At 40.3% G+C, this 14,194-nt stretch overlaps 1 protein-coding gene across 1 annotated transcript in view; it reads right to left on the reverse strand.

Annotated features, from left to right (window-relative positions):
* Positions 1–14,194, reverse strand: part of LOC149317191 (inositol monophosphatase 2-like) — a 31,228-nt gene that overhangs the window by 9,303 nt on the left and 7,731 nt on the right. The window contains exons 3-8 of the mRNA XM_089517015.1: positions 11,752–11,885; positions 9,236–9,340; positions 8,019–8,064; positions 5,570–5,678; positions 3,998–4,106; positions 440–591 (exon numbers count right to left, since the gene is read on the reverse strand). Coding sequence (XP_089373141.1) covers positions 440–591; positions 3,998–4,106; positions 5,570–5,678; positions 8,019–8,064; positions 9,236–9,340; positions 11,752–11,885 — 655 coding nt within the window. The remainder of the gene's footprint in view (positions 1–439; positions 592–3,997; positions 4,107–5,569; positions 5,679–8,018; positions 8,065–9,235; positions 9,341–11,751; positions 11,886–14,194) is intronic.

Consider the following 14,194-nt stretch of genomic DNA (forward strand, 5'->3'; position numbering starts at 1 on the left):
AGAACACCTATCTTCCCTCTGTGGTAATGAAAAGCAACCCATTTGCACAATAGGGGTCTTTGGATCAACTCCTTCAAATATACATCCCATCATACCCTGGAAACCCCTCTCCTGAAAGCTGGGAAATTTCGAAAAGGCCTGAGTGAGGCAAGGACAGTTATTAGGAAAACTGGGTGGGGGCAGTTTGCACAAGCTTATCTAACACTGGGTACATCCTCCCCATTTTTGAACCTGCAGCTTCCAGAAGCAGCCCTCCTTCAATAATAAACAAGATAAATAATTCTGACCTGATGAAATGAACTGATAACTCTGAAGGATCATTATAATGAAGGAACCAACCACAGATTCCCTTCTGTAAGCTTAAAACCAGAAAGTAGCCACCTCATATGTTTACAAACAAATCCCATAGTTCCCCCTCTCAAAAACGGCATTTACTCACCTGAGGTATCCATCACAACACCACCCGCCTCTCTGATAATCACAGTAGCTGCTGCCAAATCCCAGCAGTGCAAGCCAAACTGGTAATATGCATCTGCAGCACCGGATGCTAAAAGACAGAGTGCCAAGGTCGCACTTCCAATTACACGTACCCTATAATAAATCAAGGCATTTGAGGGGGGGGGGGTGAGATAGGCAAAACAAAAACAAAACACATAAAACAACACTCCTGATAAGGCAGACCCCACCAAGTGTTGACTCATGTACAAAGGTCTGAAACTAACAGCAGCCTAAATCCTATGACTTACCTATGTATGGACTCACTACACAATAGTTGTTTCAGTGGGTATACTCCTACTTCAACTATCCATCAGAATTCCAACCAATATAGGTTGGTAGATACTTATAAACTAGCATAGAAACTTGGAAAACAATTACCCATTCCCAGATATTTGACTCAACATAATTTTCTTCTTTATAATCTTATAATAGATGTCAAGCTGGCAGTGTGTACAGTCTATGTCTTCTAGCATATAACTTGTGTATAAATTGGCCTCGTGTATAAATTGAGGGAAGGTTTCCGGGTCAAAATCATGGATTTTGATATGACCCGTGGATAAGTTGAGGGTAAAACCTAGGGGGCCATAAACAAAGGAAGGAAAAGGGAAAACATCACTTCCATCCCTCCTTCTTCTCTAGACCTCTTCCAATCACCTAACATCACGTCCCAGGTGCTGGAGGAGAGCTTTTAACATCGGGTTAAGGAGGAAAGGAAGTGAAGCTAAATGGTATATTTCTTTGATAGGAAGAGATGGCTGTCAAATCGGACTGGCAAGGGAAAGAAGTGGAGCTAATAGGGGTGTTCCTTTGATGGGACGAGAAGGCTTTCAAATTGGACTGAGAGGGGAAGAATTGGAGCTAAATGGGATGTTTCTTTGATACGAAGAGAAGGCTTTTAAATCTGACTGAGAAAGGATAGAAGTGGAACTAAAAAGGATGTTGATTTGATGGGAAGAGAAGGCTTTCAGATCAGACTGGGAAGGGAAAAAACGTAGCTGATAAGGGTGTTTCTTTGATGGAAAGATAAGGCTCTTAAATGAGACTGGAGGGAAAGAAATGGACCTAAAGGGAGTGTTTCTTTGATGGGATGAGAAGGCTTTCAAATCAAACTAGGAAAGGAGCTAAGAGAGGTGTTTCTCTGACAGGAAGAGAAGGCTTTCAGATCAGACTGGGAAGGGAAAGATGTGGAGCTAAAAGGGGTGTTTTTTCATGGGAAGAACAGGCTCTCAAATCGGACTGGGAACCTCTTTCACACACACACTCCTGCCTTGAGGCATGAAGAGTGGGGCATCAGGCGGTGCTTGTTTCAAGACCTTTCTAAGCAGTATTAGTTGACTCAGGATTTTAGGGTCAATTTTGGGGCATATATTTCTTGGCTTATAGTTGAATATATACAGTAGTTCATTTTACAAAATAATGTTTGGTTGCCACCATGAATCCCATGTAACAAGACAACAGATTCCCCTCTTAAGAGAAATGTTAGAGGCATCTTAAAGGCAGGAGTATATCCTTTGGTACACAAGAAGTCCCTCTAATGGTACAGGCAATGGGGTAGTCTTGTTCAGCAGAAGCTCCATATTCTCACTTTCATTCCTTCAAAACCTTTGAATGTGTTCACTATGGCTGCATCTGCACTACAAAAATAATGCAATTTGACATCATGACAAATAACTGCATGGATCAATGCTATGGAATTCTGTGATTTGAAATAATAATAATAATAATAATAATAATAATAATAATAATATAAAAGTTTATTTCTATCCCGCTTTTCCAATTCAGATCAAAGCGGCATACAAATCCAGGTAAAATTACAATAATCAATAAAACAGATAAAACAAGATATAAAACAGCATATAAAACTAATACTCGAGTAGCTGAGTAGGGGAATCCAGAAAAACATAGCCAGAGTCATTACCATATAGAGGGGGAAAACCAAAGTCACATCTCATGGGGGGAAAGCTTGGAAAAAGAAGAAGGTCTTGAGATTCTTCGTAAATAAGTCCAAAGATGTGGTGGAGCGGAGCTCATCAGGGAGATTATTCCATATTCTCAGGGCCGAGATTGAAAAGGCCCGTTGCGAGGTCCTCACATAACGCGCAGTTGGGACCTCCAGCAAGTTTTTCCCTGCAGACCTGAGTGTGCAGGGCGGATTATATGGGGAGAGGCAGTCCTCCAAGTACCCTGGGCCCAAGACATTTAGGGCTTTGTAGGTAATAACCAACACCTTGTATTGTGCCCGGAAGCAAATAGGCAGTCAATGGAGATCTTTCAAAATAGGTGTTATATGGTCTGACCTGGAACCACCAGCGACCAATCTTGCTGCCATGTTCTGCACTATCTGCAGCTTCCGGGTTTGGTACAAGGGTTGCCCCATGTAGAGCGCATTACAGAAATCCAATTGAGAGGTTACCAGAGCGTGTACTACAGTTTCAAGGTCCCTTCAATCCAGGTAGGGTCGCAGCTGGCGTATCAGCCGAAGCTGATAACAAGCGCTTCTGACCGTCACATCCAGTTGAGATGTCAATTGGAGCGACGAGTCCAGAAGCACCCCCAGACTGTGAGCTGAGTCCTTCAGTGGGAGCGTGATCCCATTCAGGACAGGTGGACAAATTCCACTACCAGGGCCCGATGGACCTATCACCAGTACTTCCGTTTTCTCTGGATTCAGGCTGAGTTTGTTTTCCCTCATCCAGCCCATTACCGACTCCAAGCAGGCATTTAGAGGAGAGATGCCATCCCTAGTCACTGCATCAGTCGGAGACACAGAGAAGTATATTTGGGTGTCATCAGCGTACTGATAACACCGCGCCCCGTGACTCCGGATGATCTCTCCCAGCGGTTTCATGTAAATGTTGAATAGCATGGGGGACAGAATAGCTCCTTGAGGGACACCAGATGTAAGCGCCCTCTTATTGGAGCAAACGTCCCCCAGCTGCACCATCTGGAATCTGCCCAAGAGGTAGGAACGGAACCACTGGAGCACAGTGCCCCCAATACCTAACTCCCTCAGGCGTTCCAGAAGGATACCATGGTCAATGGTATCGAAAGCCGCTGAGATGTCCAAAAGCACTAACAGGGACACGCTTCCCCTGTCCATGCCCAGACGGAGATCATCGACTAAGGCGACCATGGCAGTCTCAACTCCATAGCCCGCCCGGAAGCCGGTTTGAAATGGGTCTAGAAAATCCGTTTCATCCAAGAGTGCCTGGAGCTGGAAGACAACTGCTCTCTTGATCACCTTCCCCCAAAAAGGCAGCAGTGATAAAGTCTGTAGTTTGTTATGGCACCAGAGCTCTCTGAGAGAGAAAGCTACATATCTGACAAAACCCACAAATCCCAGAATTGCACAGCATTGAGCCATGGCAGTTAAAGTGGTGTCAAACTACTTTATTTCTCTAGTACAGACAAGACCCATGTTTAAGTGGATGAATTCTTAACTGAAATGTTAATAAAAATGTCCTGCTAAAATATTCATTTTGTAAGAAGACAATCTTACCCATGAGCTTGGGCCCTGAGCAATCGCTCCATGTTACTGAGAAATATTTTCAAAGTGTCAGGGTCACGTTTTGAGCCAATCTCTGTTAAAATCAAGGCCTTTGAGATATCTGCAAGATAAACAGTTGATCTTTATTATTAGAACAGCATTTCAAAGCAGGCCTTTTCCAATGTCTATGGTAAATCATCTTTTGTGTTTTACAGTACATCTCAGTTTTCATACAGATATATCATTTAATGCTTACTCCTAGTAAATTCTGTGTTCCAAATCAGTAATATTCTGTATCTTGAAATTACCCTTAACATTACTTTTACCACATTTCTAAATATGTTTAAGCAGCTATTACCAATTAGGATACTTGCAATTAAATATGCAACAGTTGTCCCCCTATCTACATCCTTTGATCATTCTAAGTACTTTAAGGGTGTTCTTTCAGTAAGAATGCTACAATATATTTTAAAAATCCAATGTTGAGACTGAACTGCAAATTAATAATACAAGTTGAGTATCCCTTATCCGGAATTTTGAAATCCAAAATACTCCAAAATCCAAAATTGTCCATGTGGCTAGTGGAGATATTGTGACACCTTTGCTTTCTTTCTGACTGCTCAGTGTACCCAAACTTTGTTTCATGCACAAAATTATTAAAAATATTATGTATAAAATTACCTTCAGGCTATCTGTGTAAGGTGTATACAAAACATAAATGAATTTCATGTTTCGACTTGGGTCCCATCTCCAAGACAATCTCATTATGTATATGCACATATTCCAAAATCCAAAATACTTCTGGTCCCAAGCATTTCAGATAAAAAAAGACTCAACCTGTATATATTCTTTTGGAAAGAAGCATGAGGCAATATAATGTTTTAACAAGCTATTCCCTTGTTGTGCATTCTAACATTAGGATAAAGCCATAGTATCCTGGTGCATTGAAGCTTTCCAGGATTCTTCTGCTTGCATTTAATACTTTTCATTTGGGTGTTAATGAATCTTCTAGCCTTCACATGCTATGCTGTGTGAATGTGAAGCCTGCCAGATATTGGACATGGTGAGGAACAGTAGGAACTGTTATTCAACCATATCTGAAGGGCCACATATTCCCCATCCCTGCCTTCAACTCATGACATCAACTCTGCAGGCTGTCAGGCCCTATCCACTCTGAAAACAGGGCTGCTTTATATATGCCCCAAAGTAGAATACAGGATTTTAAAGTGATTTCCTTACAATGAGTTTAACATCTGAAAATAGCTTTTCAAGTAATTTTGCCTAAATGTAGTAAAACAGGTCAGAGTCAATCATAACATCTTAAATGAACCCACAGTCAATTATATTTCATTCAACTGGTACTAAAAAGCTGTCCCAAACATAAGTGCTTGAAGTAAGCATCAGTTCTATTGCATCCAACTTTACAGTAACTTGTGAAAGTCTCTTTGAAACTAAGTTTAAGCTGAATAGTTTAAAGTATGGGGTAAAAATGAGTAAATCAAACAGAGAAAGCACATGAGAAACAATGTCAACTCTCTGCAATTATAACAAAGTATTTAGAGTACTAACAAAATCTAAACTAACCTGTTACTTTTGACACTTGTAGCCTTTTGTCATTACAATATGCCCCTTGACCTCTTCTACCAGTGTATAACCGTTCTTCAGTGCAGTGATAAATTACACCAAATTCAAGCTTTAGAGTTTTAAGAAAAGAAAGGTAACATAAATGCAATTTTTAGACTATGCATAAGTATAAACAAATTAGCATTATTTTAACTGTATAGAATTGAAACTGTTATTTATAGTAATAAATGTTTTGATTACTTCAGACTTTCTACTTTATATGCTCCATATAAATAAGCAATGAGTTACTGCATTTCCTGGCTACTTTTTACATTACATTCATTATGAGGAATACACTGGAAGTGTTTTCTGCACAGTATTGGCTGTAATGAGCAAACTGGCCAAATGTACCACACCACTGGTTAGGTTCTCCAAGCTAGTATCAGTCACTTATCAAGAACATACAGTACTGGTAGGGAGAAAAAAAAAACTTCCCATGAAGGGCAATTCAAATGTGAGCAGGTCTCGCCCATTAGACCTGTAATTTGGAGCTGCCTACATATGGAAGGGGTTTAAATAGCTTCTGTACAACAGCTTGTTGTTGTGTGCCTTCAAGTCACTTCCTATTTATGGTGACCCTAAAGAAAGCCTATTTGGGGGGGGGGGGTTTGGCAAGATTTGTTCTGGGGGAATTTGACTTTGTCACCCTCTGAGGATGAGAGAGTATGACTTGCCCAAGGTCACCCAGTGCATTTTCATGGTTGAGCAGGGATTTGATCCCTCATCTCCAGACACACAAACCACTATACGGGCTGTCCAATAGCTACAGGTATTATGCAATAATTAGCCTGCAGCTGTAATAACAATAAACAACAATAATACAGAACCACCTCCTAAAAAAACAACTAGTCTGTTTGCTCCTCGCAAGTAAGCAAGGGGTGCGGATATGAAGTCCGCACAAACAGAGAGGCAACTGTATACATCTGCTTCTGCCATGTGTACTTCCACTCTAAGAGATTACTAGCATTTGAGTGAAACTATGTAAGAGTGAAATAAAGGATAACCACTCTTTTCCAGCACATAATTGCTAACTTTTAATTTATGCTAAACCATAGTTTTGCCCTTTCCACCTATCATCCAGCAATAGGGACAGATTTTAGCCAACTCAAACCTTTGGCAATTTTCTACACAGGACACTATTTTTTTGTTTTCACATGGGATTTCAGTATAGAGAAGAAGCATATTGTATTATATTTTCCTAGGACAGGGGTGTGCAAAGTGTGACCCTCCAGAGGCTGTTAGATTAAAACTCTCAAAGTTTATCACCACTGTCTATTTTAGGGCTGCTGGGAGTTGTAGTCCAACAATGCTTGTAGGATCACAGTTTGCCCACCCCATCCTATGGAAACATAGTGGTAGGTACTCTTTACATTTTAGAGCCAGCATGGTGTAGTGGTTTCAGCGCTGGACTAGGACTCTGAAGACCAGGGTCTGAATCTCAGCTTGGGCCATGGAAACCCAGTGAGTGACCTTGGGAAAATCACAGTCTCTCAGCTTCAGGGGAGGGCAATGGCAAACCTCCTCGGAAGAAACTTGCCAAGAAAACCCCATGACAGGTTCACCACCTTAGGGTGGCCATATGTCAGAAACAACTTGAAGGCACACAGCAACAACTATTTACTTTAAGGAAACTGTGCCAACTAAGAAAGTAGGTTGGCTGGTAATGAGGTCTAAGAGCTCAAATTGGTAACTAAAATTCTGCTGCCACATGAGCAATAAACAGCAATAGAGAGAATATATGATATGTTTGCCACTTGGCTGATTAGCATGTGCCTTGTGTCGCCAACTCAGGAGAACTGGCAATCAACATGGCTGGATCTAAATGTCTTTTAAATGAAGGTTATACTATTCTTAAATGCAGTTACTTGGGAATACTTTTACTGTGTTTTCTTGGCAAGATTTGTTCAGAGGGGTTTTGCCTTTGCCTTCCTCTGAGCCTGAGAGTTTGTGACTTGCTCAAGGTCATCTAGTGAGTTTCCATGGCCAAGCCAGGATTCAAACCCTGCTCTCCAGAGTCATAGTCCGGTGCTCAAACCATGCTGGCTCTCACTCATAAAAACAAGTCTCTTTTATTCACTTCCTGCAAGACAGGCACTTTTTACAAAAAGAAAATGTTCATACTCTTTTATTGTTTAGTGTCCCCAGTAAGTGCATACATTCATTTATGGTGGTATATAATAAAACTGCTCATGGAAGAGTTGGCTTGAGTGCTATATGCAAGTTTGCTTAAGTGTTACATGCAAATCAAAATTAGATTTCCCAACTGTAGGCCAAAATCTCTAAAGCATTTTCTATAAATTTTGCTGACAACATTTAGATTTTATCAATCAGATTACTACACAATGGGTCATTTATTTTGTTATCTGCAGCTAAAGTCTTACAGACCAACTTACAGAACATTATCTTTTACCTCTTGGTTAACAGCAAATCCAATACTAACAGCTACGGTTGGAAACCTGTGTAAATAAAATCAGTTGCATCTATTTAATATACCTTCAACACAATCACTTTCAGCATGTTTAGCTTTCAGCAATATGACAGTGTTTAGTTCTCAGCAAATATTATGTATTTTTATATGTTTATATTTAAAAAATATATGTTTATATTTAAAAAAAACTTTTAAAAAGTACTTCTAATTTTTAGAAACTGATCCTATCCTATGGCCTAGTTTAGCAGTGTTTTTCCACTGAAACCCAAAGTATGAAACAAGTACTGAATACTTGATTAAGAAAGCCCCTTTCCATTCTGTTAAATTTTAGGATGCCATGCAAGTGATTGGGACTAATGGCATAACCTGTGAGCAATACAGTTATGCTATGAAGGAGGTAAGAGAAAGTGGTATCTGCTGTTCTAGCACACAGGTTGGAGCTCAAGTTAAGTCCCAGAATTCAAGGGGCAGTGTTATGAGAGAACTATTTCTATGAAAAATGTAAATATCACTCAAGAATCTTTCCCTCCCAGTATTTTAGCAGTTAGTATTTCAAAATTATTGTCATGTCAGAATTTGCACAGCAAAAAGAGTTATATTATTAACAAGTGGATCAAATTACCTTTTGTGCCAGAAAAGTAATTATAATAAAGAACTATAATAAAGCTGCAAGTTGTTGCATGTTTTGTCTCCAAAATAAGCAAAATATGACCCAATCATTATCAATAGCATTAATGATCATCAACATCATTTTTCACTTGCTTACGCTAGCTTAGTGCTCACTGTAAACAGTCAAAAGTAATTTTTAAGAAAACAGCTTAAGTTACTAAGACTAAAAGTAAGTGGCTTGAAAGATAAACAGCTTAAACAAATTGAGTAAAATTATAATTAAAGAATGCTGCCTTTTGCATTAGAGTAACTGCAGCTGGACTGGGACCAAACCTTGCCCCTACGGACCCACAGGAGATCGCTACATCCCAAAACTGACCCATATTATAAGTGACTAGAAGTTTTAGTCAGGAAAATATGAACATTTAAATAAGGAAAATACTTCTGACCTTGACAGATGTGAGAAAGTCAGCTAATATACAAGCAAGCATTATTTGGGGAGTTTGGATACAGAAAAATGTCTTTGAACAAGAACAACACAGGGTATGAGAAGACACAAAAAGAACCATGTTTACTGTCTCTGTATTTACCTATGAACAAAATTGCAGGTGCCATCAACAGGATCAATGATCCAGGTAGGACTGTCATTGAGGATGCATTTTGAACCAGCAGCAGTAGCTTCTTCTGCAATAAACCTGTTAATTAGTGCACATTGACACCATGAATGAGAAAATTAAAATTAGAATTTAATTGGAAGCAGACACATTTTTGTCTCTTAGGAGAAAAGGCAGTTTAGACATTGGCACATTTAGCTATTCCTTGCTACATCTAAATTCAAATAGGTGTTAAATGAAGTGCTTTTTTAAAAGTCATTATAAAAGGATCTTTGGGAGGCTTTGTATACTGTTTAGATGACTAGGGCCTGATACAGACCGGCACTTTGTGCCGGCCTGTGGGCGAAATTAGGGTGCAGCATCCACACGCTGGATGCCCTAAACCTGCCCCTAGGGCACGATTTTGGTGTGCGCTGGTCCACATGGTGCATGCCATCATGACACCCCTCCGGTGCTGCATCCACATGATACAGCACTGAAGGGGCGTCATAAAGCTGCACCACCATGGCTATGGAGGGCACAAAAAGGAGCTGTTTTTTGTGGCTCCTTTTTGTTCTCTCTGGAGGCAGGATCAGGACCGCAGCATAAGGTTGCTGCAGCCCTGATCCGGCCAGTAAAGTGACAGCTGCAGACCACCCCTTTGGGGCAGGTAGTTCAAGGTCTTATATAAATCGAAACCTACATTATTTTACATGTGGGAAGATGCCTGTGCATTTTATGGTGTAACAGCATGTTCCTCTTACCACGCAAGAGAATCCCCCCTCTGAATGACAACCAGAAGCACATAAATTGAAGCCAAGCCACAATACTCATTTTCACATGTTTCACTGTGGACTATTCTATTCCAAGTGCTTGAGAACTGTCAGTCATTCTCATCTATAGATTTACAAGAATAAAGATATTTTACACAGAACACGGAGACCATTTTTGAATTTTTCTTGCACTAACTGTACCTCTGCATGAATGCTTTTAATGTGGGACAGAAACTGGAAGAAAGCCTCTGCTAAACTAAATGTACCTTTTAGCCAACACAGATATTAAAGATGTGGGAAATGCAATACAATACGGTTTGTGTTATTTTTTAAAACAACATTCAGCTCCACCTGTACAAGACAGACATTAAGCTCTGCAAGATGATCAATAAATGGCAATTTATTTTGCCACCTTGACACACTGCCTGTATGACAAGTCTATAAACATTTTAGCTTAGAATTCCAATCACATCACATCACATTTTATGGGGCTGTTTTAGTTACTATTATGTGAACAGATGTCTGCTAAAACTAGGCAGAAACTATAATATTCATTTGATAAGGGAAATCTAATCTGGATTGCAGAAGACAGAGGCAGGAGTATTAAAAACAATAGTTGTTAACACACTCCATACTGTATCAGCCTAAAAGCTTCTCTGCTGTTTTAACAGACTTAAAATCAATGTTCTCTCTTGGAGTGGAAGAGAGGGAGCAAAGAGAGCAAAGCAGGAAGATATAAGCTTCTAAATCTGCAAGTTTATGCAGTATCCAAACTACAAAGATTATTATTCTCATTCCCTTTGGAAAATGAGTCAGTGTTGTCACTGGCCCGTTACAGACGGGCTAAAAAGTACGCGCAGAGCACCTACTAGGGTTAAGACGGGACGGTGCTTCCGCATTGCCCTAACCCTAGTGCGCGCTCTGCGCGCACAAAATGGTGGCAGCCGTTCCACACGGCCGCCGCCATCGATACGTGACGGCCGCACTGCCTCCAAACGAGGTGGCGCAGTTGTGACGTATTGGGGTCGCGGCAGGGCGCCTAGGGCGCCCTTTCCACAACCCTGGAAGGAGCTCCGTTTTGGAGCTCCTTCCTGGTTTGGTCCGCTGGGCACAGCTTTCAGACGGCTGCGCCCAGCGGACCAAAGGAGAAAGGGGCCAAACAGCCCCTTTCTCCTTCTCCCCACCGCCGCAGGGTGTCCTTGGGGCTTGATGATTATGGTCAGCCAATCACATACACTTCATCTCTATTCCAGTTTAAATGGTGCTAGTATAGTGCAGGGGGTTCCAGACTAAGACGAGGAAGACCCAGGTTCAAATTGCCACTCAGCCACAAAATGTACAGGGTAAGTGGGTCAGCCACTACATCTTAGTTTAATCTACTTCACAGTATTGTTATGAGGATAAAATTGATTCATGAGAGGGAGGCAAGATAAACATAATTAGTACTGCAGTCTGATTTTCCTTTTGAAAGGTATGGATGACAAACTAGAGACTTCTCCATTACATCTATGGAGGATATCATAATACATCATACCCAGGCTTGCCCTTAAACGTACGACTAGAGCCAACCCCATTTCAGTATTGTACCCTTATGAGACAACCATCTGTTTGACTCATAGATACAATGCATGAAGAAGGCTTGATACTATTGACAATATATGAATCCCCATATTCACAGAACTGTGTTTTCAATCCCAAGCAAAACATACCATGCTACAATAATTCTGTAAGAAGACATACCTGTGAGAGGGAAACTTTTCTTTCAGAGCAGAAACAATTAAATTTTCCACAAGGTGATCAGTTTCTGTCACAAGATCTGCTGGAGAGGTTTTGGTAGACACCTGCTTTTCCTCAGTGAGTGCTTTCCTAATAATCTAGAAAGAGCATACCAGATATTACATTTTAGATTATTGCCACATCCCTTAAAGCCAAATACACACAGAACTTTCAACTCAGTCACGTATATGACAAAGATAAAAGAAGAACTCTAGTTCTCTATTGCACACATATACAACTACTCTGGTGAAATAAATGGCCCTTTGTATACACAGGGGATCTGTTCTAGATGCAAAAAAATGCAAGACCTCAAGTCTAGTTTATTCCTATGGGTTGTGTTACCCCACAGGCGCGCATGCACCATTTTAACTCTCTGGGCTTGCTGTGCACAGAAGCTTAAATCTGCCAAAAGAGGATGGGAATATCAACCTAGACAGAGCCAGAAAAAGAACATCCATATGTCCTTTTGTTCCTAAGAGAAAATTAGAGACTTGTAGGTCCCTAAGAAAATTCTGGCCAATGTGATTTTACGAAGCACAAGGAATAAAAGTCCTGGGTCCAAAACGCACTTGAGAAATAATCCAGTTTAAATTTGTAGTTAATCCAGTTTAAACCCTGGCTAAATGCTAGGGAATTCCGGGAATTGTAGTTTTATGTGATATTTAGCCTTCTCTGTCACAGAGCTCTGGTGCCACAATAAACTACAATTCCCAGAATTCCCTAGCACTGAGCCAGGGCAGTTAAAATAGACTATTTCTGCAGTGTGCTTTGGACCCTGGTCCTCAGTATCAAAACTCTATAATTTAAATGTGTATTAATCCCTTTGGTAAACAACAACAACAACAGCATAAATATGCCTGTTTATTTGGAAGCACTGTATTACACTGAGTTCACTTAGGCTGCATCTGCAGTGTGGAAATAATCCAGTCTGACACAGCTTTAACTGCCATGGCTCAATGCTATGGAATTGTGGGAATTGGAGTTTGTTGGACACCAAAATGCTCTGACAGAGGAGGCTAAATGTCTCACAAAACTACAGTTCAGAGAATTCTATTGCACTGAGCCATGGTAGTTAAAGTGGTTTCAAACTGGATTATTTCTACCATGTGCATGCAGTTTAAGATGTGTTGCCATGTAACCCCAACAAGCATTTACAGTAAATTCCTTTTAGTTCAGTTGTGTTCCTGTTTCTGTAGCTACTTATTTTGTGAGTTGCCATGAGTCCCAGTTTCGGAAAAAAGAGGATATAAAATAAATAAAAATATGGATAAGGAAGCAAGCAAACACAAGATTTCACTTACTTGGAGTTGCAAGTAAACACCATTAAGATTACTTTAGGGCTTAATCTAGAAGCCCACAGACTAGATCCTGACCATAGCCAACCACCCATTTCTCCCTATTTTATAGTTAAAAGGAGAAACACACGATGTCAACCTATTTTTCTCACTCTACTAATTTTCATGCTACTGTTTCTTAAGGAAGTGGCTTATCTGAAGTTTTCAGCCTCAAGATAATCACACACTAATAATAGCTGGTTGGGTGCGTGGGAGTAGGGAAGACACAACTTAACTTCCAAAGCCTGCACTTTCCCCCCAAACTAGTCCACTCAACAATCTAAGCAGAGGCCACTCTTATTTTCCCATTTTCTTAGATGGTCTTGGGCCACAAAAAAGAAGCCATGGAACCCTTTAAGGCTAACCAATGTATTTCAGCATAAACTTTCATGGACAACAGCCTACGATACTTCTTCAGAGGGAGACAGGCATCCAGAGATGCAGTTTACAAACATTTTTAAAAGACAGACTGTAGGTTCCATAGCATTGAGCCATGGCAGTTGAAACAGTGTCAGATTGGATTATTTCTGCAGTGCAGATGCAGCTTAAGTGAACTGAGTGGAACACAGTGCCTCCAAATAAACATGCATATTTATACTGTTGTTGTTGTTAGTGTGTGACTAACCTGAGATCACCCCAGTGCATTTCACGCTTGGTGAACCCAGAATTGCAAGGACTTTAACCACAATTCATTCTGAACAGCAGTGCTAAATCCAAAAGGAGAAATCCTAGAGTCAGTATATTCTGTAAAGAGTATCTGACATATCTGAGTTTAAAAAGGAAAGATAACACACACTCTTCTCACATTTTTAAACAGTATCTTCTTCATAGATGTTGTATAATTCTGTTGGTTGGGTTAGTTTAGTTCTTATACTTATGCTGTTAGGTGGGTGTACACAAGCTAATTAATAATTTTTCTTAATGCCACTCATTACAAATTAATCTGTTCATGTCAGTCTCTTTCATCCTAGGTACTGCTACAGCTAAAAAGGTCATTTCTCATTTCTAAGGCTACCGGCAAAAGAAAAATGTGTGAAGTCAGAACTACAGAACACTACCTAAATGTTTACATC

This window comes from Sceloporus occidentalis, unplaced genomic scaffold (genome assembly GCF_023333645.1).
Source record: "Sceloporus occidentalis isolate IW3139 unplaced genomic scaffold, rSceOcc1.0.p SCAF_3, whole genome shotgun sequence".
Taxonomy (NCBI): Eukaryota; Metazoa; Chordata; class Lepidosauria; order Squamata; family Phrynosomatidae; genus Sceloporus; species Sceloporus occidentalis.